General features: G+C 39.5%; 1 protein-coding gene across 11 annotated transcripts in view; it reads left to right on the top strand.

Annotated features, from left to right (window-relative positions):
* The first annotated feature begins 8,020 nt into the window (after positions 1–8,020).
* Positions 8,021–22,978, top strand: part of LOC122890583 (ankyrin repeat and KH domain-containing protein 1) — a 131,719-nt gene continuing 116,761 nt past the window's right edge. For 10 of the 11 annotated variants that reach the window (XM_044226258.1, XM_044226253.1, XM_044226252.1 and 7 more), the window contains exon 1: positions 8,071–8,429. In XM_044226258.1, coding sequence (XP_044082193.1) covers positions 8,139–8,429 — 291 coding nt within the window. In that variant the 5' untranslated portion in view covers positions 8,071–8,138. Of the gene's footprint in view, positions 8,430–22,978 lie in introns of all 11 variants that reach the window. The other variant, XM_044226256.1, reaches the window with a different exon arrangement.

Below are 22,978 nucleotides of genomic sequence, written 5' to 3'. Positions count from 1 at the left end.
ACATGCAGAATTTTATGTGGATATGTTTTTCACTCTGTGGGTAAATACCTAGGAGTGCAACCGTGGGTTGTATGGTAAGACAATGTTTAGCTTTGTAAGAAACTTTCAAACTCTCTTCCAAAGTGGCTATACCATACTAGCAGTGAGTGAGTTCCTGTTGCTTTGCATCCTCACCAGCAATGGGTATTATCAGTTGTTTGGATTTTAGACATTCTAGTAGATGGAAATGAAAACTTAAAGAAAGGAACTTTTAGTCAACTCTGTGCCCAAGGTGGGGTGCAAACTCACAACCCTGAGATCAAGAATCATATGCTCTACAGAGTGAGCCCACGAGACTCCTGTAAATAAAGGATCTTGATACATTATGCCACATTTCTCCTCAGAAATTTTGTATCAGTTTTTCTTTTTCTTTTTTTTTTTAAAGATTTTATTTATTTGATAGAGACACGGCGAGAGAGGGAATACAAGCAGGAGGAGTGGGAGAGGGAGAAGCAGGCCTCCTTCCAAGTAGGAAGCCCGATGTGGGGTTCGATCCCTGACCTGAGCTGAAGGCAGATGCTTAATGACCGAGCCACCCAGGCGCCCCGTATCAGTTTTTCTGAAGTAACTTTTGTTCCTATACTCCTTGTTTCCTACATCTAATCAGATACAAAGTCATACGGATTCTTTATGATTGCTGACAGTAAATTTTACTTCATTTGATAGTCATTCATCTGATCTGGCTTCATTACCTCATACCTGGACTAAGCACAACAGCAAGACTGCTTATTTTCCAGACTCCAGTATTTCCTTGTTCAAACAAAACTCATGCAATACATCCAAAACAAAACAATTGTAATTATCCCTTAACAATTTTTATCTTGATAATTCTGCTTTTCAGGAACTATGGCGGATGGCCTATTGAACCACATTTCAAGCCCCCAGTCCAGTATTTAACATTTCTTTAAACTAAATTTCGCTTGAATTCACATTTTGATTTCTCTGTATTGACCCAGTTAGTCTTTTTACCATCCTGACATACAATTTCAAGACTTTCAACTTTTTATCAACATTCCTATCATTTCTTTCCATTTGTAATGCTTTACCTCTCCTGTTTCCCTCAGTCATTATCCTAGCTCAAAATGGTCATAATCAACTTTTCCCTAAATAAACTTACTCCATTTTAACTTCTCTTTTATCTTCTCTTTACTCAGTGCTGTAAAATATTTTGTCATATAGTCTTGAATTTGTTTGTTTTCTATTATTCCCTGTGCATTTTATCCACCTAATCATCAACCTTTAAGTATATATCAGTATAGTCTAAAGGAAGTACATTCACTCTTCTGTTTCTTTTGTATTCCCCCAAAGCAACTGGCACATTGACATGCACATAGCAGGAATTGAGTAAATATTGACTGAATGAACAGGTGAGAAAACTGCAAAACTTATTTGAAATCAATTTATTTAATTTAAATATTTAATTTTTATTACACAAAATGTATGTTAACTATGGAAAAAACTAAAAAAGAAAAGCCTAGAAAATACAAATATTCAAAAAAGAAAAGCAACTTTATAAATATCTGTATAAGTCCATTATCTAGAGATAATCAGTATTTTTAAACTGTTTTTTTAAAGATTTTATTTATTTATTTGACACAGAGAGAGATTACAAGTAGGCAGAGAGACAGAGCAGAGAGAGAGGGGAAGCAGTCTCCCTGCTGAGCAGAAAGCCCTAGGCTTGATCCCAGGACCCTGAGATCATGACCTACGCCGAAGGCAGAGGCTTAACCCACTGAGTCACCCAGACGTCCTTAATCATTTTTTTTTTAAGATTTTTTATTTTAGAGAGAGATAGTGCACCCACTGGTGGGAGGTGGAGCAGAGGGAGATGGAGAGAGAGAATACTTAAGCAGGCTCCCTGGTGAGCATGGAGGACCCTGTTGAGCCTAGAACCCTAAGATCATGATCTGACCTGAAACCAAGAGTTGGCTGCTTAACTGAATGAGCCACCCAGGCACACTTTTTTACTGTTTTTTTTTTTTTAAAGATTTTATTTTTTAAAGTAATTTCTGCATCCAATGTGGGGTTCAAACTCAGAACCCTAAGATCAAGAGTGGCATCATCTGAGCCAGTCAGGCACCCCCCTCCTCCCTGAGATGATTACTATTAATGTCAGTTTTACATTACTTTTACTTTTTTTTTTTAAGATTTTATTTATTTATTTGATAGAGAGAGAGAGCAAGTAGGAGGAGTGACAGGCAGAGGGAGAAGCAGGTTCCCCACTGAGCAGGGAGCCTGATTTGGGGCTTGATCCCAGAACCCTGGGATCATGACCCGAGCCGAAGGCAGAGGCTTTAACCCTCTGAGTCACCCAGGTGCCCCAATAAATAAAATCTTTAAAAAAAAAAAAAGAAATTCTGACAGAGCCCCAAGGAAGTCTCTCTTTTGCTGAGAACCTGAGTGATTCTACCACAAGAGATATTTATATACTCATCAGTTTTAGAAGTTTGGAAAAAAACACACACCAAAAAACGATTTCTGGCACTAAAGGTGTATAATCAAATGGAGTAACATCACTTATTGACCTCACTACTCCTCCTCTTCTTCCTCTTCTTCCTCCTCCTCCTCCTCCTCCTCTTCTTCTTTTTTGGTGGGGGAGGGGCAGAGGGAGGGAGGGAAGGAGAGAATCTCCCATCCAAGTACTAACCAGGCCCGACCCTGCTTAGCTTCCGAGATCAGACGAGATCGGGCGCGTTCAGGGTGGTATGGCTGTAGACGGAAGGAGAGAATCTTAAGCAGGCTCCATGCCCAGCACACACCGGATATAGGGCTTGATCTCACAATCCTTAGATCATGACCTAAGATCATGACCCAAGACAAAATCAAGGGTCGGATGCTTAAATGACTAGGCATCCCGATTGGGCTCATTTTTGTTGGGCAGGCAGTAAGGATAGAACTTTTAGAAGGGAAGTAGATATTTTGTATATATATAAATCCCTTTTTAGGAAGGGTAAGTTCAATAGCAGAAGAAAATCTAGGAAACTTTCTGAATACTTTTCTTAGGTTGTGTGGTGTGGTAGTCTAGCTGCAGCCATAAATCCATATTTTTAAAAATATGCCCACTTCCTAGATGTTTTGTATATAGCTCAAATAAGCAGTAGCCTTCAGCTTATGATTTCTCAGTTAAATTAATATGTTCCCAGCACTTCCTTGAGGACAGAAAGTAGATCAGAAAGCTACACATCTGTAACAATGTTTGTTAAGGGTGGGGTAAGGAAATAATCTAAATATTCAATACTAAAGATGATAAATCATGTAAACAGAATACTATGAAGTTGTAAACAAGAATGACAGACCTCTTTACATGCTAACATGACATATGTCTAGAATAAATCAGGTGAGAAAAGCAAGATATAGAAGTGTGTATAGTAGATGCTGCCATTGTGTTTAAAGAGAAAAAATAAATTGACACATATGAAATTGCTTATATATTTAAAAATCTCTACAGGTCTATTTTCTTTTCTTTTCTTTTTTGGAGAGACAGAACATGTGTGCATGTGTGCACAGGAGTGGGGGGCAGGGGCTAAAGAAAAGGGGGGTGAGTGGGTAGAGGGTGAGGAGAGGGAGGGAGAGAATCTTAAGCAGGCTCCATGCCCAGCACAGAGCCTGACGTGGGGCTCCATTTGACAACCCTGAGATTATGACCTGAACCAAAATCCAGACTTGGATGCTTAACCAATGGAGCCATCCAGGTGCCCTTCTAGAAGAATATTTTAAAACCTAATAAGACAGTTTGGGCAACTCTTTCTGCTCACAGGTCCTGTCCCCATGCTTTCATAAAACCACCCTAAGTAAGTAAGTAAGTAAGTAAGTAAATAAATAAGACCTAAAAGATGTTTTGCTTATGAGAGGGTATCTGAGTGTATAAAGGACAAAATAAAATGACGCCTTTTATTATGTTTTTAAAATTCTTTTTGAAATTTGAACCATGTGAAGGTATCAACTATTCAAATTTCTTAATGTGAAATTACGTGGTCTAAGAAATCAACAACACAGTTGGAAAAACCAGAAAACTTTTTAAATTAAGTGCTTCCAGTTGTTAAAAAAAAAGAAAGATATTAAATTTGGTGGCAGTCAGGGATAACTCCACCTAGAGTGCTAATTAGCAGGTCTATAAGAAAGATAAAATGATTGGATTATTATATCAGTTTATCTGATTGATGAAGTTCCTCTTCCTTTGAGGGTACCAAGAGATCAATGTGATATAGGGGGAAAAGCATGGATTTTGAGATCAGGCAGAAATAAATTCAAATCCTAGCCTTTCCATACATTGCTCTTATAAGCTTGGGGAAGTTATTTAACCTTTTTGGAGTTTCAACTTCCTCATCAGAAAATGGGTGAAATCTTGGTAAGTTTATTATAAAGGTTAAATGACGTAACATCCAAGTGCAACATATTTTTTGGTTTACTTCCTTCCTTAAATAGGCTGAACTGAGATGCACTGACATGCAGAAATTAAATAAATGTCTTGAGAAAATGTAAGTTGCACATGAAAGAACTACAGTTAAAGTAGTCAAAGTAGCTTAAGACCCTATATATACAATTTCATTTGTCAATCTCACATTTCTTGCAAAAAAATGAAGATTTTTATTATCCTTAGAAGTTTTAAAAATCCTTGGGATATACAGTTTCTCTTTTTGCCTTTTCCTTCTATGTCTGAAAGATGGTCAGAAGGAAGAGTGCTTTGAAATACACTATAACTACTCCTTAATCAATACTCCCACTAGTTTTTTGGAAGAAAACATTTTATTCTAATACTCATTTCTAACATATATATATATTTCCTAAAAGAGGGATTTTGCTCTCTACTGCTTATTTAGCATTTGAAAAATCAGTGACATGTACTTTTTTTAGTTCGCAAATACCATCTTAAGATATATCAAAACCAACATTATCCAATAAATCATATAAACTTATTGATATTTTACATTGAATACTTTGAGTGTGATTTGATATATTCACCAAAGGTATTACTTGGTATAGTGATTGACTGAATGATTTCTCTGTTTTCACTTCTGTAATACCACATGATGTGGTGTATATAGAAATATTAAAATCATGTTTAATACAGTCTCAACAATAGCAGCCACCAATATCTAGTATACTGGGAGTTACTAAATCCTAAAATGATTACTCAATTGTTGTCAAACTCCTGGCAACAAGTGTCTCAGGTAAAGATCCAGGTGAAACAAAGATTATTGCTTAATCATATTTTCCTGGCTATACTCAAGGTTGATTGCTAGGCACTGAGTAAAGAGTATATAGTTCTCTCTCAAATATATTGGGTAAAATGCATATGCCCAGATTTCCTTTCTCTCTGTTCCCGAGATTCATTACATTTGTTCAAAGAATTTAATGAGTTTGTTCAGGGAGTTGCATCAGAAATTTATTCTTGTATTAATGGTAGGACTGACAAGCAGTTCCTTTGTAATGCTGCACCAGTCAATACCTGTTTTTTGCCTAGGGATGTATCCATACCAATTCTGGATAATCCAGCTTTGAAGTGGGTTGGGCAGAGCTGGGTTTCTTTCATTGGTGCTATTAGTTTGGCTTGTGACCTCGTCACACATGTCTTCAAAATTTAAACAGCACTGAGGATACAGGCTAATTAAGTTCTGTAGATCCTAACTAAAGACAGTACACAGGACATTTGTATCAAAATAGTTCTGTAGAAAAGGCACAAGAATTGTTTCCATTTCCTACAACTTATTATCTAGAAAGAACATTCACCTAACATATTCTGCTTATAGAAAAGACTCCTTTGTTTGGTATGTGGAATGCCAGAATTAGAAATTACCATGCCAAAGAAATGTTAACAATCTTCAAAATGTTCTTTAAGCTTGGCAGAATCAAATTTTTTAAAATTTATATATATATATTTCATATTTACTTATTTTAGAGAGTGGGGGAGGGGCAGAGAAAGTAGGAGAGAAAGAATCTCAAGCAGACTCTAGGCTGAGCTAGAGCCTGACCCTGGCTGGATCTCACCACCGATGAGACAGATTCATGACCTAAACCGAAATCACCGGTTGGTGGTCTAACCGACTGAGCCACCCAAGTGCCCCCAAATTGTTATAGTCTTTACAGAATTTACAGATTACAGTTCAAGGTAGGTGAAATACTAAAAATTGCACAATCAAGATATACAAAGACCTTTGTTAGAGTTGCAAGAGAGGAGAAGTGCCAAATCTTTTGCTTTTAACCAACCTAAGTCATATCCTCATTCTCTGGGTCAAAGGACATTTGCCATACAAACTTCACCAAACGCCTTTCTGGTGACTTTTTATTTTATTTTATTTTATTTATTTATTTGACACAGAGAGAGAGAGAGCGCACGAGTAGGGCTTTAACCCTCTGAGCCACCCAGGCGCCCCTCTGGTGATCTTTGATCATAGGATTTGTCGAAGCATGAGTATTTTAAAGCCCCTCTTTATTGACAAAAGAGAGAGGGATAAAGTCAGGGATAATAGAGGCAGAGGCAGATCCTTAGAAGGGGGAAGACACCTCCGCACTCCGGACCCCCCCGCCCCCAACTCCCGCCACCCGCCTTAGCTAGCTTGTTTTGCATCACCGAAATATGACAAGAATTAGTTTGGTTGCCCCTGGGCCCAGGGGCAGGTGCAAGACTCCTGAAGGAAGAGTAACTAATAAAAATGGGTCTTTAAGTTTGGCACTCTGCTCACCGCCTTACGCTAACGTATTCAAAACAACAACGCAATGAGGGACGTGCTGCTGTTTGTCCCATTTTACAGATGAGCGAACTGAAAGTCACAGAGATTCAGCACAGAACGCCCGTAGGTCACACAGCAAGTAAGTGGAGACACCAGAATTCCTAACAGCTCCAGAGCCCGCGCTTTCAACACGCCCTGCGGTCTGATTTCCTCGAGCTGTTCGCGGCCTTCCCACCTTCCTCGGTGGGACAGTTCCCAGTACTGAGGCAAGGCGCTGTCCAGCCCTCAGGCCCGCCGCCTTCCACGAGCAAGAGAACGCGGCCCCGCGGGGCCATCCCGGCGGCAGGTTGTAGAACTGCCTCACCCAGCCACGTCCCGGCACGCGGGCAGGCGGAATCGCCTCGGGGCGGCCACATCCCAAGCAGTGCCCCCTTGGTCCCCTCAGCTTCGCGCGCCGGGCTCCCCCTCAGAAAGGCTGGAGGCGCCAAGGAAGAACAGCCCTGCCTCCTCTCCTGTCCCAGGCCCCTACACCCGCCCAAAGAGCCAAAGGCATAGGTTACACAATCTCACCTGTCCCAGAGGTGGCGACCGCTCCAATGACTGACGCTCCGCTCCTCCAACCAGGGGCTGTCAGGAAGGAGGAGACGCGCTGAGACGGATTGCTTCTCTCCTCCAATCCCCATGCAGCAATTCTCCGGCCGCAGTCTCCGCGTCCGGCGGGGAGCGACAGGTGGGAGCTCCGTAATCTCCGCGCCTCTTGCATCCTTGACAGATAAGCCCCACCAAACTCCGGGTGAATTCTGCTCCAAATCTTACCAATTCTTGAGGGTCGTCACCTCTGCGGTCATTTTAATCAAAAAGTGGAAATTCCCCAGCCCTTTCCCGTCACCTCAGATGGGGGCGGGATGAATGGTACTACTGGGGGCCAATTGTAGTACGCGACGTCCTGTGACAAAGTGATCGACATTTTGTGGCGCCAATGAAGCTTCCTATTGTCAGGGGTCACTATGACTGACCACAAGGCGAACTAATCCACTTTAAGGTCGTGACGAGGTAGTGAGAGAGGTTGACCAATAGACGTAGAAAAGGACCGGAAGTCGGCGCGTGGGGACTAGGAGGCGGGTGTTCGCAACCGCCTAGGCCTGCGCGGGTCAACGCAGCTTGGGGGCCGCGAGCCAGCAAGCGGCGCGTGACGAAGAGCCTGAGCGACGGGTCACCTTGGCCAATGATCTGCAGCCGCTGGGGAGCTGCAGCCAGTGGCGAGTGTGGGGGGCGGGAGGCAGCAGGTTAGGCAGTGAGAAGTTAGTGGCGCTGCTGGGACGGGGGGAAGGAGAAGCTTCTTCCTCCTGCTGTTCCTCTCGTTCCCGGGATCGGCGGCGGCGGTGGCTGCGAGTGACTCGGCAGCGTCTCCGGCTCCGCGTGCGAACCATGCTGACCGATGGCGGAGGCGGCGGCACCTCCTTTGAGGAGGACCTGGACTCGGTGGCTCCGCGATCCGCCCCAGCCGGGGCCTCGGAGCCGCCTCCGCCGGGAGGGGTCGGACTGGGGATTCGCACCGTGAGACTCTTTGGGGAGGCCGGGCCCGCGCCGGGCGTCGGTGGCGGCGGCAGCGGTGCGGCCGGAGGAGACGCGGCGCTGGATTTCAAGTTGGCGGCTGCAGTGCTGAGGACCGGGGGTGGAGGTGGTGCCTCTGGCAGCGACGAGGACGAGGTGTCCGAGGTACGCTTCCAGGACCCCCGCCTTCCATACAGTGTGAGGCATGATTTCTCTTTGGGCCGGCACAGGGCCCGGGCTATCCTCTGGCTCCCCGGGCGGAGTCGTTCTCTGACAGCGATCGGCTCCATGGCGGCAGTGGCAGCGGTGCGGGCCTAGTGCGCCCTCAGCTTACTCTTCAGCCCGCGGCTCGAGCCGGACCGGTTCGCGTCACCATCCGTAGACCCACAATGGGGAGTCCTTTGGTCTCTAAGCTTCGCGCGGGAACAGGGACTCCTCTGGCTACCTCCCGCCCACCCCGCTTTGGAGATGGGGGGCGGGGTCTTGCCAGAGTCCCTGCCCTTGGTACTGAGAGAGCGAACAAGACAGGAGAGGGAGAGAGAGACTGAGACAGAGCTTGCTCGCTGAGAGGGCATTTCCACTCTATATATGCCTGTCCCCAGAGTTGAGTTGTCTGTCATTTCTTTGCCCTGTACCTTACCTACGTATGAAAGAAGTGTTCTTAATCTCCCTTTTTAGTTCGAAGCATGTTAGTATGAAGAAGCTCTCTGCTTTTACCCTGAGAAAGCACGTGAGTCTTGCACCTGGGACCTTTTGTGAAGTTATGCAGGAAAAGGAAATTCCAGTGCATCTTTGAACTTCAGAATAGCTGGATAGCTTGAAGTCTGTATTTTTAGACTTGGAGAAGTTGAAACACTGAACAGCTTTTGCAGAAATTAATGATCAGATTAATGATCAGATCCTTCATTTCTTGTAACTCTTTAACTCTTAACTGTGCCTTTTTAGGTCCGAGCAACCTGGGATGGAAGGCATCGTCATCTTTTGGGCCCTGGGGAATAGGGATATATATATATATATATATATATATATATATATATACTTTTATCTCGACCATGGCTTGGATATGGTACTGTTTCTTGACGGCTATTGTTCTAAGTGCCCAGAGTATTCTATTTTGGTTCTAAGGTGCCTCCTTCATTCCCCTATGACCAATTATTTTAGCCTCTGATCTTGCTGTTAAAGTACAGAGATTTCTCTGTGTACAACTATCCTGGCTGTTGTGTTTGAGAGGAATAAGAAACTATTTGTGGGTTGCAGAATACAGTTAGTGCATTGTCTTACCATTCTACATTGTCTTACCATGTCTGAACAGGGGTTCATTTAGTTTTAAAATGTTAGTACATTTTCACTCCAACATTTCGCTTTGGAAAAAATAGTGTGTGGGTTGTAAGGAAGCTAGTCCCTTGAATGTCTGTATCTTTGAATTTCACTTTAAGAGAATTAACTTCTAAGTCAAAGTGGGACAGGATTTTATTTGAGTAGGCAGTTATGGGGAGAGTCTCTGGAGCACCTCCACTCTTGTGCTTATGGAAGACTTTCTTTCATCCTTTCAATGAAAGTGGATGAGAGAGGAACCTAAAACACATGTACTTTTTACCTACAAAGCAAAGTGGGAATACCTTTAGATTTTAAAGATAGAGTCCTCTTTTTTTTTTTTTTTTTCCCTTCCCTAACTTGTAAGGGAGACTGAAAAGGTTTCCTTTTGTCTAATAGTAATATCCTTGATTTTCTGGACCATTTTTACATAATTATCATAGGTAATGTGAAAGATTACTAATGCACTTTTACATAAATAATATGTTTAAATTTTTTCAGAGGTAGAGTGTGAGTGAGCCTCCAAAATCATAAATTTCTAACTTCTTTGGCTCATGTGTTATATCTGGGAAATGAGCTTTTGAAGTAACCATTTCTATGAGGCTTGTATACACACACACACAGACACACACACACACACACACACACACAGCATCTCTCTCTCTTTCTCTAGCTTACTGTATTTCATTTGGATTCCCCATACCATATGATTAAAGCTGTGAGCAGAATCGTACCTTTTTGTTTTTTTGATGGTTTTTTTTTTGCATGTTATTTATTGATGATCCTTGTACCCATTTAGGCTAGTGGTAGAACTCCTTAGTTACCTGTTACTTAATTTTCTGTGCCTTTTTAGGCACTTATTTTTGGAATGAATGTGTCTGGGATACCTGGAGACTTTATCTTAGTCTAAGATGTTGCTCAGGGTGCATATAGATTCTTTCTTAACCTGTAGAAAAAGGAAATTTTGTTTTTATGACTTCTTTCTCCCATATCACACAGAGAAAGAAATTCCTGGAGTATCTGGTCTTTACAGTATGTGTGGTAGAGGATAGTCCATATGTTTGTGAGTGAAATGACATATTTTGCCCAAGCAGATTTCTTCCTTTTTTTTCTTTTTTCTTTCAAAGTATTAGCCATCTTCTCCCATATCATTGCCTTGGAATTTCCAGTATGAAGAGATCATAATGTTGTTCAAAAAATACTCACCCAATTGGCATTTGATGAATAATGCTAAAATCTTTATTTTTGTCTTCTCTAGATGTTCTAGAACCAAGTACTTATACTTTAGACATACAGAAAGATAAAGAGTTATTTTATAGTTTGAGAGTGAAATTTGTCTTGTTCTTCAAAAGGGGCAGGACTTGGTGAGAAATAAGTAAGAAATGTGGAGGCCTAGTTTATTTGCTCTAGAATTAGTTGAAGTCTTATATATTTGGTGTACAGAGGCATAGATACTCTAAGGACCTCTTATTTGTTCATTGTGAGAGCCTATAGCTAAGAAAAAACAAGCTATTTTCCCTTGCTGGCTAAGTCAAAAGACCGTTCAGCTTAAGGAATGGGCTTGGGTCTTTTTGTAAAATTTTTATTAGAATTATACTAGCTTAGAGAATGCCACCATTTAGGATCTTTGGTTCTTGTTGTTCTAAACATAGGTAAATATTTGTTTTATATTTCTTCAGGCATAGCAAGAATGCTCCTTAGCTGTCCAAGGCCTTGAATAGAAATCAGAACTTGCATTGGATCCTATTGAAATGTACTCTTGTTTAGAATAGAAATCAGGTTGAAAATTCTTTAAAAAAACAATTTTTAAATGTTGATTTTTAGATTCGTAGTCTTTTTTAAGCAAGTAAAAAAGAAGAAAATAACCTAAAGGAAAGACTTTTGTGAGGTTTGTGAATTAATTTTTCTGTCATCAGAGTGTATGCATATGTATGCATGATATTCTTTTAACTTCTTGTTTTCAAGATTTTATTTACTTATTTGAGAGAGGGTGAGAGAGACAGAGAGAGCACAAGTAGGGGGTGGGGAGGGGGGTGGGGGCAGAGGGAGAGGGAGGAGCAGAGAGCCTGACACAGGTCTCAGTCCCGGGACCCCAGGTTCATGACCTGAGCAGAAAGCAGATGCTCAGCCAATTTAGCCACCCAGTTATCCCCTACTTTAAAATGATAAAAGTCATATCGTCTCATGTTGAAAAATTCAACAGTGTAGGTGTTAGATATATGGTGCAAAGTAGAAGTCCTTTCATTCCCACTGATCCTTCAAATCCCATTCTTCAGTGATAACCAATATTACAGTTGTGGTTTTTTTTTTTTTTTGAAATTTTCTAGGCCTATATAAACCTATGTATGTGTGTGTATTTGTTTATATACAGATACTTTAAAGATAGATACCCAATTAGACAGCATAGGTTTTTATCATATTGAGGTTTTTTTTTCTTATCTTGAAGCATGTGCCTTACTTGTAATTAGGTAGAAGCACACAAACACTGTACAGTAATTTATAGCAAATTATAGCAAAAGCTTTGTAGGGATTTATTTTTCCTTGAAAATTATTTTTATAGGCAAAAGTACAGCCATACAGAATTTCTATTTGATTTTCTCTAGTTGAGGAGATGTATCATTTGCTTTAGAGTTACTTGTAATCTGTAATCTGGAACAAGGTTTCTCAACAGCAACATACTGACGTTTTAGTCCAGATAATTCTTGTTGCTAGAGGCTGTCCTGTGCATTAACAACATCTCTGGCGTTTACCCACTAGATGCCAGTAGAACCCATCCAGTTGTGAGAGCCATAAATGTCTCCAGACATTGTTAAATGTCTTCTGGGGACAAACTCACCGCTGGTTGAGAACCACTGGTCTAGAGCCCATTCTTATCAGCAGGGATGGCAATTTTGTCAGGAATACTCTGTATTCAAACTTTAGGTAAACAAGGTGAGTCACTGCTTTTAATAGCATTTCAAGGCTTGTGCTTATAATCTAGACAAGAGAGAAATTGAAGGAGGGTACTGAAAAGTTAAATGCTGTAAATTTTCTGCAGTAAGTTTATAATTTTGAGTAACTGTCACTTAAAATACTCTTGTTTTTGAAAAATTCATTTATTGTTCATGAAAATAAATTTCTAAAAAACTTTGATGGGGACTTCATTCAAGGTAGAAAGTACTTTATCCCATAAATTATCAATACTGGTGATAAAATAGGAAATATAACTTTGTATACTAGTGTGAACTTTGGAGGCACTGGAAATGTTTACAGAAGGAAAAGCTACATGTTACTACTGTAACAGTTTGTTATATTGCATGAGTATCAACCTTACACAAGTTTCATTCATTGAAGCCTTAAGACATGGGGCACCTGGGTGGCTCAGTCCTTAAGCGTCTGCCTTTGGCTCAGGTAATGATCCCAGGGTTCTGGGATTGAGCCCTGCATTGGACTCCCTGCTCAGCGGGAAGCCTGCTTCTCCCTCTCCCACTCCCCCTGTTTGTATTCCCTCTCTTGCTGTCCCTCTGTCAAATATATAAATTTAAAAACCTTTAAAAAAGACTTTACATATAAAATGATTTGTTGATAAGTATGGTTATATGAATGGTGGGTCAAGCCAAAGTTGATTAGATTTGGATGGAGGAAAACCTTATTGTGAAACTTGAAGGATGGAAGGTTTTCTTATGGTTATTATTTAGTACATTTCTTCTTCTTCTTTTTTTTTTTTTTTAGATTTTATTTATTTATTTGACAGACAGAGATCACAAGTAGGCGGAGAGGCAGGCAGAGAGAGAGGGCAGAGACGCAGGCAGAAATAGAGGGGGAAGCAGGCTCCCTGCTGAGCAGAAAGCCCAATATGGGGCTCTATCCCAGGACCCTGGGATCATGACCTGAGCTGAAGGCAGAGGCTTTAACCCACTGAGCCACCCAGGCACCCCTATATATGGGATTTCTAAGCGATAAATTTGAGAAGGATTTAGATTTTTTCTAATCAGAGTGATAAAACACGTTAAGAATGAAGCATTGGAGATGAGTTTAAGCACATTCCTTCCTGAGTCTATCTGGTAGTAAGGTGAAAATGCACTAGATAACCTCTGAAAACCAATTCTGGCCTGATTCAGTGATAGATTAGGTAAATAAAATATTTTGCTTTAAAGAGAAAGCAAAGCAGTTTTTAAAAAGTACTAGTCTTGAGTTGGCAAGTAAAAAGAGTCTACCTTTTGTTTTGTTTTTTTGTTTTGCTTTGTTTTGTTTTGTTTTTCTACCAAATCTACCTTCCTACATAACCAAAAGTATAAGAAATAAAATCAGTTCCTTTTTTTACCATTATAAAAAATTCCTTTTTTAATCCATTATAAATTAATTGTTTGTTTGTTTGTTTGTTTCTTTTTTTTTTTTTTTTGAGATTTTATTTCCTGAGAGAGAGACAGAGTGAGAGAGAGAGAGAACAAGTGGGGAGGGGTGGGCAGAAGGAGGAGCAGAGGGACAAGCTGACTCCCTGCTGAGCAGGGAGCCCAGCGTGGGACTCCATCCCAGGACCCTGAGATTACGACCCGAGCTGAAGGCAGACACCCAACCAACTGAGCCACCCAGGCACCCTTTTTCTTTTCTTTTCCCTTCTTTTCTTTTCTTTAAGATTATTTATTCATTTGAGAGAAAGAGCAAGAGCAGGGGGAGGAGAAGGGGGAGAGAGACAAGCAGACTGCTCCCTGAGTGGGGAACCCAATGTGGGGCTCTGTCCTACGACCCTGAGATCATGACCTGAGCTGAAGGCAGATGCTTAAGGACTGAGCCACCCAGGTCCCCCTAACTATTTCAATATATATATCTTCTTGGGCTTTATTTTGTATAGTTTTCCTTTTCTGTTGCATGTCTATAAAGTCATAGAATCTTGATGATAATCCTATCTCATCTCCTTTTTAGATAACTGCTACCATTTACTGAATGCATATTATGTGCCAGTACCATACTAGATACTTTCATTATTTGTTTCAATACCCCTTTGAGGTAGATGTCTGCATTTTTATAATGTAGGCTCAGGGAAATGATGAATCCATAAAACAAAAACCAAAAAAATTGGTTAAAATGTTACACAGCTAGTAGGTGGTAAAGCTAGGATTTGAATCTAGTACTGAATCCAGAACCCATGGTATTATTTTACTTCTTCAGATTAAGAAATAAGGCAGTTTGGGTTACAAAATACTGTTTCTCCAATAAATGCTTGCTTAGTCCCTATAGAAGTTTTCATTAAAGTGAGACGAGAAAAGTAAGGACAATGTAATGAACTTATAAAGCTATTTTTCTGTACTTTTTTTTTCTATTTTGAGATAATGCTCTTCTTACTGTTATGAATTTTTAAAAATACCCATATTTGGCAAAATGTCAAATTAGAAACTTCATGTTGGGACCCTGGGCAAAGCTTTACAAGTCGGGACACAGTTGAGCTAAGTGACTTGCCCAGGATAACACAGCTAATTTGTAGTAGAAAATAGGTCATCTGACTCCCATTCTAGTTATCTTACTTCTCCTGCTGACTGTTTCTTTTTTGGTGCATTGTACCAATGAATTTAATTAGTTGCTTAAGACATGCCTGTCTCAAACTAGCACATAATCCATAGTTGACCTTGTTGGAAAAGTTTATATTATTTATTTATTTATTTATATTAACATATAATATATTATTTGCTTCAGGGGTACAGGTCTGTGAACCATCAGTCTCAGACAATTCACAGCACTCACCATAGCACATACCCTTCTCAATGTCCATAACCCAGCCTGAAAAGTTTTATATTATTTAACGAAATCGGTGACTGCTGTGTAGATCAGTATATTAAGAAGGCAGTTAAAAGTATAGCATTGAGGGGGCGCCTGGGTGGCTCAGTGGGTTAAAGCCTCTGCCTTCAGCTCGGGTTATGATCCCAGGATCCTGGTATCAAGCTCCACAGCAGGCTCTCTGCTCAGCAGGAAGCCTGCTTCCTCCTCTATCTCTGCCTGCTTCTCTGCCTACTTGACATCTCCATCTGTCAAATAAACAAAATTTAAAAAAAAAAGTATACCATTGAGTACAGGAGGAGCACTATTCTAAGGTAATTTTGTAATTGAACTTGAAAATTTCATTCATCTTAAAAGAATTAAATAAATATTAAAACTACTGATATAGAAAGGCATAAACCCAATTTTGCACCTTTGCCAATATAGAAAATGTTGGTTTTGTGTATTGTTAACACTCTGATTAACTTGTAGAAATTAAAGTCTAGGTGCTGTTCTATTGGTAGTTAATGATGGTGTGTAGTTCCTGTGAATGAAGATCATTTGCTTTATGATGATTGATTGGCTTACCTTTTTCTGGCCAACTTTACCTAAACCAGGAAAAAAGTAAACTTGTATATAAAGCTCTGTTTTACTTGCTAGAAACTTAGCAGCTGTTTGTCAAAGAGCACATTTGATCTTCCTCCTTTAAGTACACTTCTGTTCTCATTAAGTTTTTCCCTTAATGGATGTTTTCAGTAGTAGAAAAGGTGTTTGCTTTTGTTCTTGTTTTTTTTTTTTTTTAAAGTAGATACCCTAGTGTATCCTGGCTGTTTGATTTACCTACATTAGTGAGCAATTTTGAAAAGGGAAAGGCAAGTATGCCCCCAGGGATTAGCCTTAAGAACCAAAGAATTGTATGGGAGAGCAGTTTATAATAAAGTTGCCAAGGTGAGTTTAACAGTTTGTAATGAGGACAGTTAGATTGAGAACAAGTTTTGTTTCTGTTTTTGTGTGTGTAGCAAAATATACAGAGACAAAATTGACCATTTTAACCATTTTTAAAATTTTCTTAGAATATACATAACATAAAATTTACCATTTTAACAATTTTAAAGGGTCCAGTTCAGTGGCATTAAGTACACTCATATTGTTGTGCAGCCATCACCAGCAGCCATCTCCAGAATGTTTTCATCTTCCCAGATTTTGTATTGATCCCCATCTACCCTTCCCCAGCCCCTAGCAACCACATTTCTACTTTCTTTATTTCTTTTTAATGTTTTGTTTATTTATTTATTAGAGAGATAGAGAACACAAGTAGGCAGAGCAGCAAACAGAGGGAGAGGGAGAAGCAGGCTCGCTGAGCGGGGAGCCCAACGCAGGGCTCCATCCCAGGACCCTGGCATCATGACCTGAGCCTAAGGCAGCTGCTTAACCGACTGAGCCACCCAGGTGCCCATCTACTTTCTTTCTTCGTAAATTTAACTACTCTGGGTATGTCAAATAAGTGGAATCATACAGCGTTTCTCTTTTTGTGACTGGCTTGTTTCACTTAGCATTGTGTCTTCAAGGTTCATCTATGTTGTAGCATGTGTCAGAATTTCATTCCTTTTGAAAGCTGAATACTATACCGTTGTATGTATATACCACATTTTGTTTATCTATTCATCTGTTGATGGACACTTGAATTGCTTTTACCTTTTGGCAGTTATGAATATGCTTCTATAAAAATGTCCCTGCTTTCAGTTCTTCTGAGTATGGTAGTGGGATTGCGGGATCATATAGTAATTCTGTTTTTAATTTTTTGAGGAATTGCCATACTGTTTTCCATAGCAGCTATAGTATTTTGCACAAAGGTTCCAAGTGCCACACATTTTAGCCAGTACTTGTTTTTTATTTTGTTTTTGTTTTTGACAATAGCCATCCTGATTTGTGTGAAGTGGTATCTTATTGTGGTTTTAATTTGTATTTCCCTAATGATTAGTGATATTGAGCATCTTTAAATGCCTTTAAGTGCCTTTGGCCATTTGTATATCTTCTTTGGAGAAATGTCTATTCAAATCCTATCCCCATTTTTATTTATATTTGTTTATTTATTATTTTTAAAGATTTATTTTTCTCTTTGAAAGTGAGAGTACACAGAGGGAAAGTGAGAGAGAGAAGCAGATTCCCCACTGAGCAGGGAGCCTGTGCAGGGCTTGATCCCAGGACCCTGGGGTTATGACCCGAGCTGAAGACAGACGCTTAACCTACTGAGCCACCCAGGTGCCCTGCTATCCCCATTTTTAGTTAGGTTGCTTTTTCAATGTTTAATTATAGATGTTCTTTGGGTATTAATTACTTATCATATATGTAATTTGCACCAATTTTTTTTCCATTCCGTAGGTTGCCTTCTTACTCTGTTGATAGTGGCCTTTCATTCCTCCAAGTTTTTAATTTTGATGAAGTCCAATTCACCTATTTTTTTCTTTCGTTTATACTTTTGGTGTCATATGCATAAAGTTGTTGCCAAATCCAATGTCATGAAGATTTTTTCCCCCAATGTTTTCTTCTAAGAATTTTGTAGTTTTAGCTCTTAAATTAGGTCTTAGATCCATTTTGAGTTAATTTTTGTATACAATATAAGATCAGTGTCCAACTTCGTTCTTTTGCATATGGGTATCCATTTTTTCCAGCATGATTTGTTGAAAACATTGTCATCTTGCAATTGACTGGTCTTTACATCCATGTTGAAAATCAGTTTGCCAGGACACCTGGGTGGCTTAGTCGACCCTTCTTTTCTGGTTGTGATTCCAGGGTCCTGGGATTGAGTCCCATATCATGCTCCTTGCTTAGGGGGGAGCCTGCTTCTCCCTCTGCCTGCTGTTCCCCCTGCTTTGCACTCTCTCTGACAAATAAATCTTTAAAAAAAAAAAATCAATTTGCCATGTGTTGGAGGGTTTCTTTCTAACGTGTCTGTTCTGTTCCATTAGTCTATATGTTGGTCTTACGCCAGTATCACTCTGATTTGATTACTGTAACTTTCTAGTAAGTTTTGAAATCAGGCAGTGTTGGTTCTTCAGATTTGTTCTTCTTTTTCAAGATTGTTCAGGGTCCCTTGAAATTCCACGTGAATTTTAGGATGAGTTTTTGTATTTCTGCCAAAATGGCCCTTGGGCTTTTAGTGGGAATTACACTGAATCTGTAGATCACTTTGAGAACAAGTTTTAATGCAAATCTTTTTTTTCCTAAGATTTTATTTATTTATTTGGCAGACTGAGAGAATACACAAGCAGAGGGAGCAGCAGAGGGAGAGGAAGAAGCAGACTCCGCTGAGTAGGGAGCCCAATGTGTGGCTGGATCCCAGGACTCTAGGATCATGACCTGAGCCAAAAGCAGATACTTAACTGACTGAGCCACCCAGGCGCCCCTGTTTTGATGCAAATCTTAATGTAATTGTGTTGGGGCACCTGGGTGACTCACTTGGTTAAGTGTCCAATTTTTAATTTCGGCTTGAGTCATAATCTCAGTGTTGTGGGATGGATCCCCACATTAGGGTCTTTGCTTGGCATAGAGTCTGCTTGGGTTTCTCTCTCTCCCTCTGCCTCTGTCCCTCCCCTCCCTCTCTTTCTCTCTCTTTCAAAATAAATAAAATCTTTAAAGAAATCTTTTTTTTTTTAAAGATTTTATTTATTTATTTGGCAGAGAGAGATTACAAGTAGGCAGAGAGGCAGGCAGAGAGAGAGAGGAGGAAGCAGGCTCCCTGCTGAGCAGGGAGCCCGATGCGGGACTCGATCCCAGGACCCTGAGATCATGACCTGAGCCGAAGGCAGCGGCTTAACCCACTGAGCCACCCAGGCGCCCCTCTTTAAAGAAATCTTAATTGTATTATTGCATTAGATATTACCAAATCAAAAGGTAATAAAAGTCATCTGTAATAGGGAGAGGCTGTGTGAGCCCTCAGTGGTGTCTTCCCTAAAGGCATTGAACCCAGTTAACATGGAATAGTGTAGATGAGTCAATGTTTCTGAAATATAATCCCCCTTTTTTCCTGATTCATTCTCATATTGTTTAACTTGTGATTGATCACAATGCTTTGTGTATTGATTAAATGCTAGGAAGAACATGTTTTATCCTTTATATCACTAGTGGTAAATTCAGTTTAAAAAAAATTATCTCAGTATAGTATTAAAGCAGGATAAATGAACCTTAATCTTTTCTTTAATGATGTAGAATTGAAAAAAATTTTTCATTTTATGAAATCTTAGTCAGAAAGTAAAGGTTTGACCTTGTCAGTTGATACCTTGAGTGGTACACTTTGGAAGGACTTGTAGCTCTTACCAGCTTTTAATTGATTTTTTCCTCTGTTTACTTATTCTTCTGCTATATCTCTATATTTTTATTTTTGTCTTTTAAAAATTGTACAGTCGCAAAATTCAGTTACATAGGTGAAACAAATTATCATTATCAAAAAAACGATCCCCAAAGGGGCAATAGTCCAATTATATTGGTTACATTATCTTCCTTTGTTACTTTTTATTTTGAAATTTGAAACTTAACTGGAAAGTTGAAACAGTAGTACAAGGAACTCCCTCCCCTCCATATATCCTTTACCAAGACTCACCAGTTGTGTTCATATTGTCCTATCCTCTCTCTATAAAAAAATAAATGAATAATTTATTTTCTGAATCATTTGAAAATAGGTTGCATACCTCATGCCTCTTTACCCTTAAATTCTTGAATTTACATTCCCTGAATATTCTTTTACATAACCGTAGTGCATTTATCAAAATAGGAAATTGAACAGATTTCCAAAGTACTTTTCAAATTCAAATTCCCAGAGTTTTAAAAATTGAAATATAATTCACATATCATAGGTTCATTCTTTATGTACAGTTCAGTGGCTTTTAATGTATTTACAAAGTTGTACAACTACCAGCACTGTCTTTTGAAAACATTTTCATCACCACCCCCTCCCCCCAAACAAAACCGTGTACCCACTAGCAGTCATTTCCTATGCATCCTCCTGCCCCCACTCCACATTCTCTGATAACCACTAATATGCCTTTGTCTTTGGATTTGCTTAGTATGGACATTTCGTATAAATGGAATCATATGATATGAGGTCTTTTGTACCTTGCTTCTTTCACTTAGCATATTGTTGCCAAGGTTTCTACACGTTGTAACTTGTATCAGTACTCCACTGGGAAAATACTCCGTTTTGTGGATATACCACATTTTGTTCATCAGTTCTTTCTACATTTTGGGGACTATAAATAAAGATGCTGTGAACAATTGTGTATAAGTTTTACATGAAATTTCTTTCCAGGGATGACTGGGTGGTTCAGTGGGTTAAACCTCTGCCTTTGGCTCAGGTCATAATCTCAGGGTCCTGGGATCGAGCCCCGCATCAGGCTCTCTCCTCAGCAGGGAGCCTGCTCCCCCTTCTCTCTGCCTACTTGTGATCTCTGTTTGTCAAATAAATAAAAAGATCTTTAAAAAAAGAAAGAAAGAAAGAAAGAAATTTATTTTCAGTTCTCTTGGGTGTATACCTAAGGAGTGTAATTGCTAGGCCCTATGATTACTAACTCCCGTGTTAAACTTTCTGAAGAACTGACGAACTGTTTTCTGTGCAGCTACACCATTTTACATTCCCATCAGCAATGTATGAGGGTTCCAACTTCTCTACAACTGTGGTAACTTTTTTTTTTTATATAGGCATCCCAGTGGGTTGAAGTGGTATCTCGTTGTGGTTTTGATTTGCATTTCCTCAATAACTAATGAAGTTGAGCATCTTTTTATGTGCTTATTTGTGTGTCTTTGGAGAAATGCCTACTTAGATCTTTTTCTCATTTCTTGATTGGGTTGTTTTCTTTTTCTTTTTTAAGATTTTTTTTTTTGTTTTGTTTTGTTTTTGAGAGAGAGACAGTGAGAGAGCATGAGTGAAGAGAAGGTCAGAGGGAGAAGCAGACTCCCCGTGGAGCTGGAAGCCTGATGTGGGACTCGATCCCGGGACTCCGGGATCGTGACCTGAGCCGAAGGCAGTTGTCCAACCAACTGAGCCACCCAGGCCTCCCTTGATTGGGTTATTTTCTTGTTGAATTTTAAGTGTTCTTTTTATATTCTGGGTGCTAGTTCCATATTAGGTATGTGATCTGCAAATATTTTTTCTCATTCTTTTGATTGTCTCTTCACTCAGTTATGTCCTTAACATTTTAAAATTTGGGGGAAGCTCAACTTTTATATTACCTATTTTTTTTTTCTTTTGTTGCTTTTGCCTTTGGTGTCATGTCTAAGAAACTGTTGTGTAATCCGCAGTCATGAAGATTTATGCCTGCTTCCTTCTAAGAGTTTTGTAGGTTTAACTCTTATATTTATTTATTTATTTATTTATTTTTAAGATTTTATTTATTTATTTGACAGAGAGAGACCACAAGTAGGCAGAGAGGCAGGCAGAGGGAGAGAGAGGAGGAAGCAGGCTCCCTGCTGAGCAGAGAGCCCGATGCGGGACTCGATCCCAGGACCCTGAGATTATGACCTGAGCCGAAGGCAGTGGCTTAACCCACTGAGCCACCCAGGCGCCCCGTAACTCTTATATTTATATCTTAGGTGTATTTTGAGTTAATTTTTATATAAGGTGTGAGGTAGAGATTCCACCTCATTCTTTTGAATGTTAATAACCAATTGTCCCAACACTATTTGTTGAAAAGACTATTTTTTCCTCCAATGAATTGCCTTGGCACCCTTGTCAAAAGTCAATTGACTGTAAATGAGAGGGTTTATTTCTGTTAAATTCAATTTATCTAGATGTCTTATGCTTATTCCATACTGTCTCTTGGTTACTGTAGCTTTTTATAGTACATTTTGAAATGGGAAGGTGTAAGTCCTCCAATTTTGTTCTTTTTCAAGATTGTTTTAGCTATTCTAGGTTATTGGATATGTTCTCCTTCTCTTGATTGGGTCTTCAGAAGAGTTTAATAGGGAGTATGCTGCAGAATCTGTGGTCACACATAAAAGTTCCTTCCCCTCTATTAGTAATATTCTAACTGTCGAAATTTCTGCCCCTCTTATTACACTCTTATTGGACTAGGGGGATAACTCAAATGTGTTAAACCTGTGTTTGCCAGCCCATGAGAAGAGCAAGTTGTCACAGTATTAGTATTTGATTTTTTTTCATGTATCCTCCTTGACAAACCATGGGTATTTGTTTGAGAGGAGATAAAACGGAAGTGGGAGGAGATGGTTGGTTTCCATAGTTGTAGTCTGAATGCATTTGATGTGGACTATAGTCTGCATGAAGAATGTGGGTGGAATTTCTTTTCTTTTCTTTTCTTTTTTTTTTTTTTTTTTTAGGATAATGGACAAATGAATAAGTGGAATAAAATATAAACCATTAGAGTTTTTGCATTTGGTAGCTTCTAACAACTGCTTAAGAGGTGTGGATCTAATATTTAAGTAACATACAATTTGCTTGACACCCAAGCTAGGGTTATCACCTATGTGATTAAATTGCAAAAACAAATCTTAGATGTCACTGCTTAAATGGTTGCAATTATATTAAATTATTAGTTATTTTCACTCTATGAACAGTAAGAGTATGTACTATAGTACCTGTTTTACTTAGGATTTGATAAAGAAGTCTATTTCTTTTAATTAGAAGAGAGCATTAATTAAGGCTATACTTAAATCAGGTG

This window comes from Neovison vison, chromosome 1 (assembly GCF_020171115.1).
Source record: "Neovison vison isolate M4711 chromosome 1, ASM_NN_V1, whole genome shotgun sequence".
NCBI lineage: Eukaryota > Metazoa > Chordata > Mammalia > Carnivora > Mustelidae > Neogale > Neogale vison.
The sequence above is the reverse complement of the archived record's forward strand: the minus strand, read 5'-3'. Positions and strand labels throughout refer to the sequence as shown.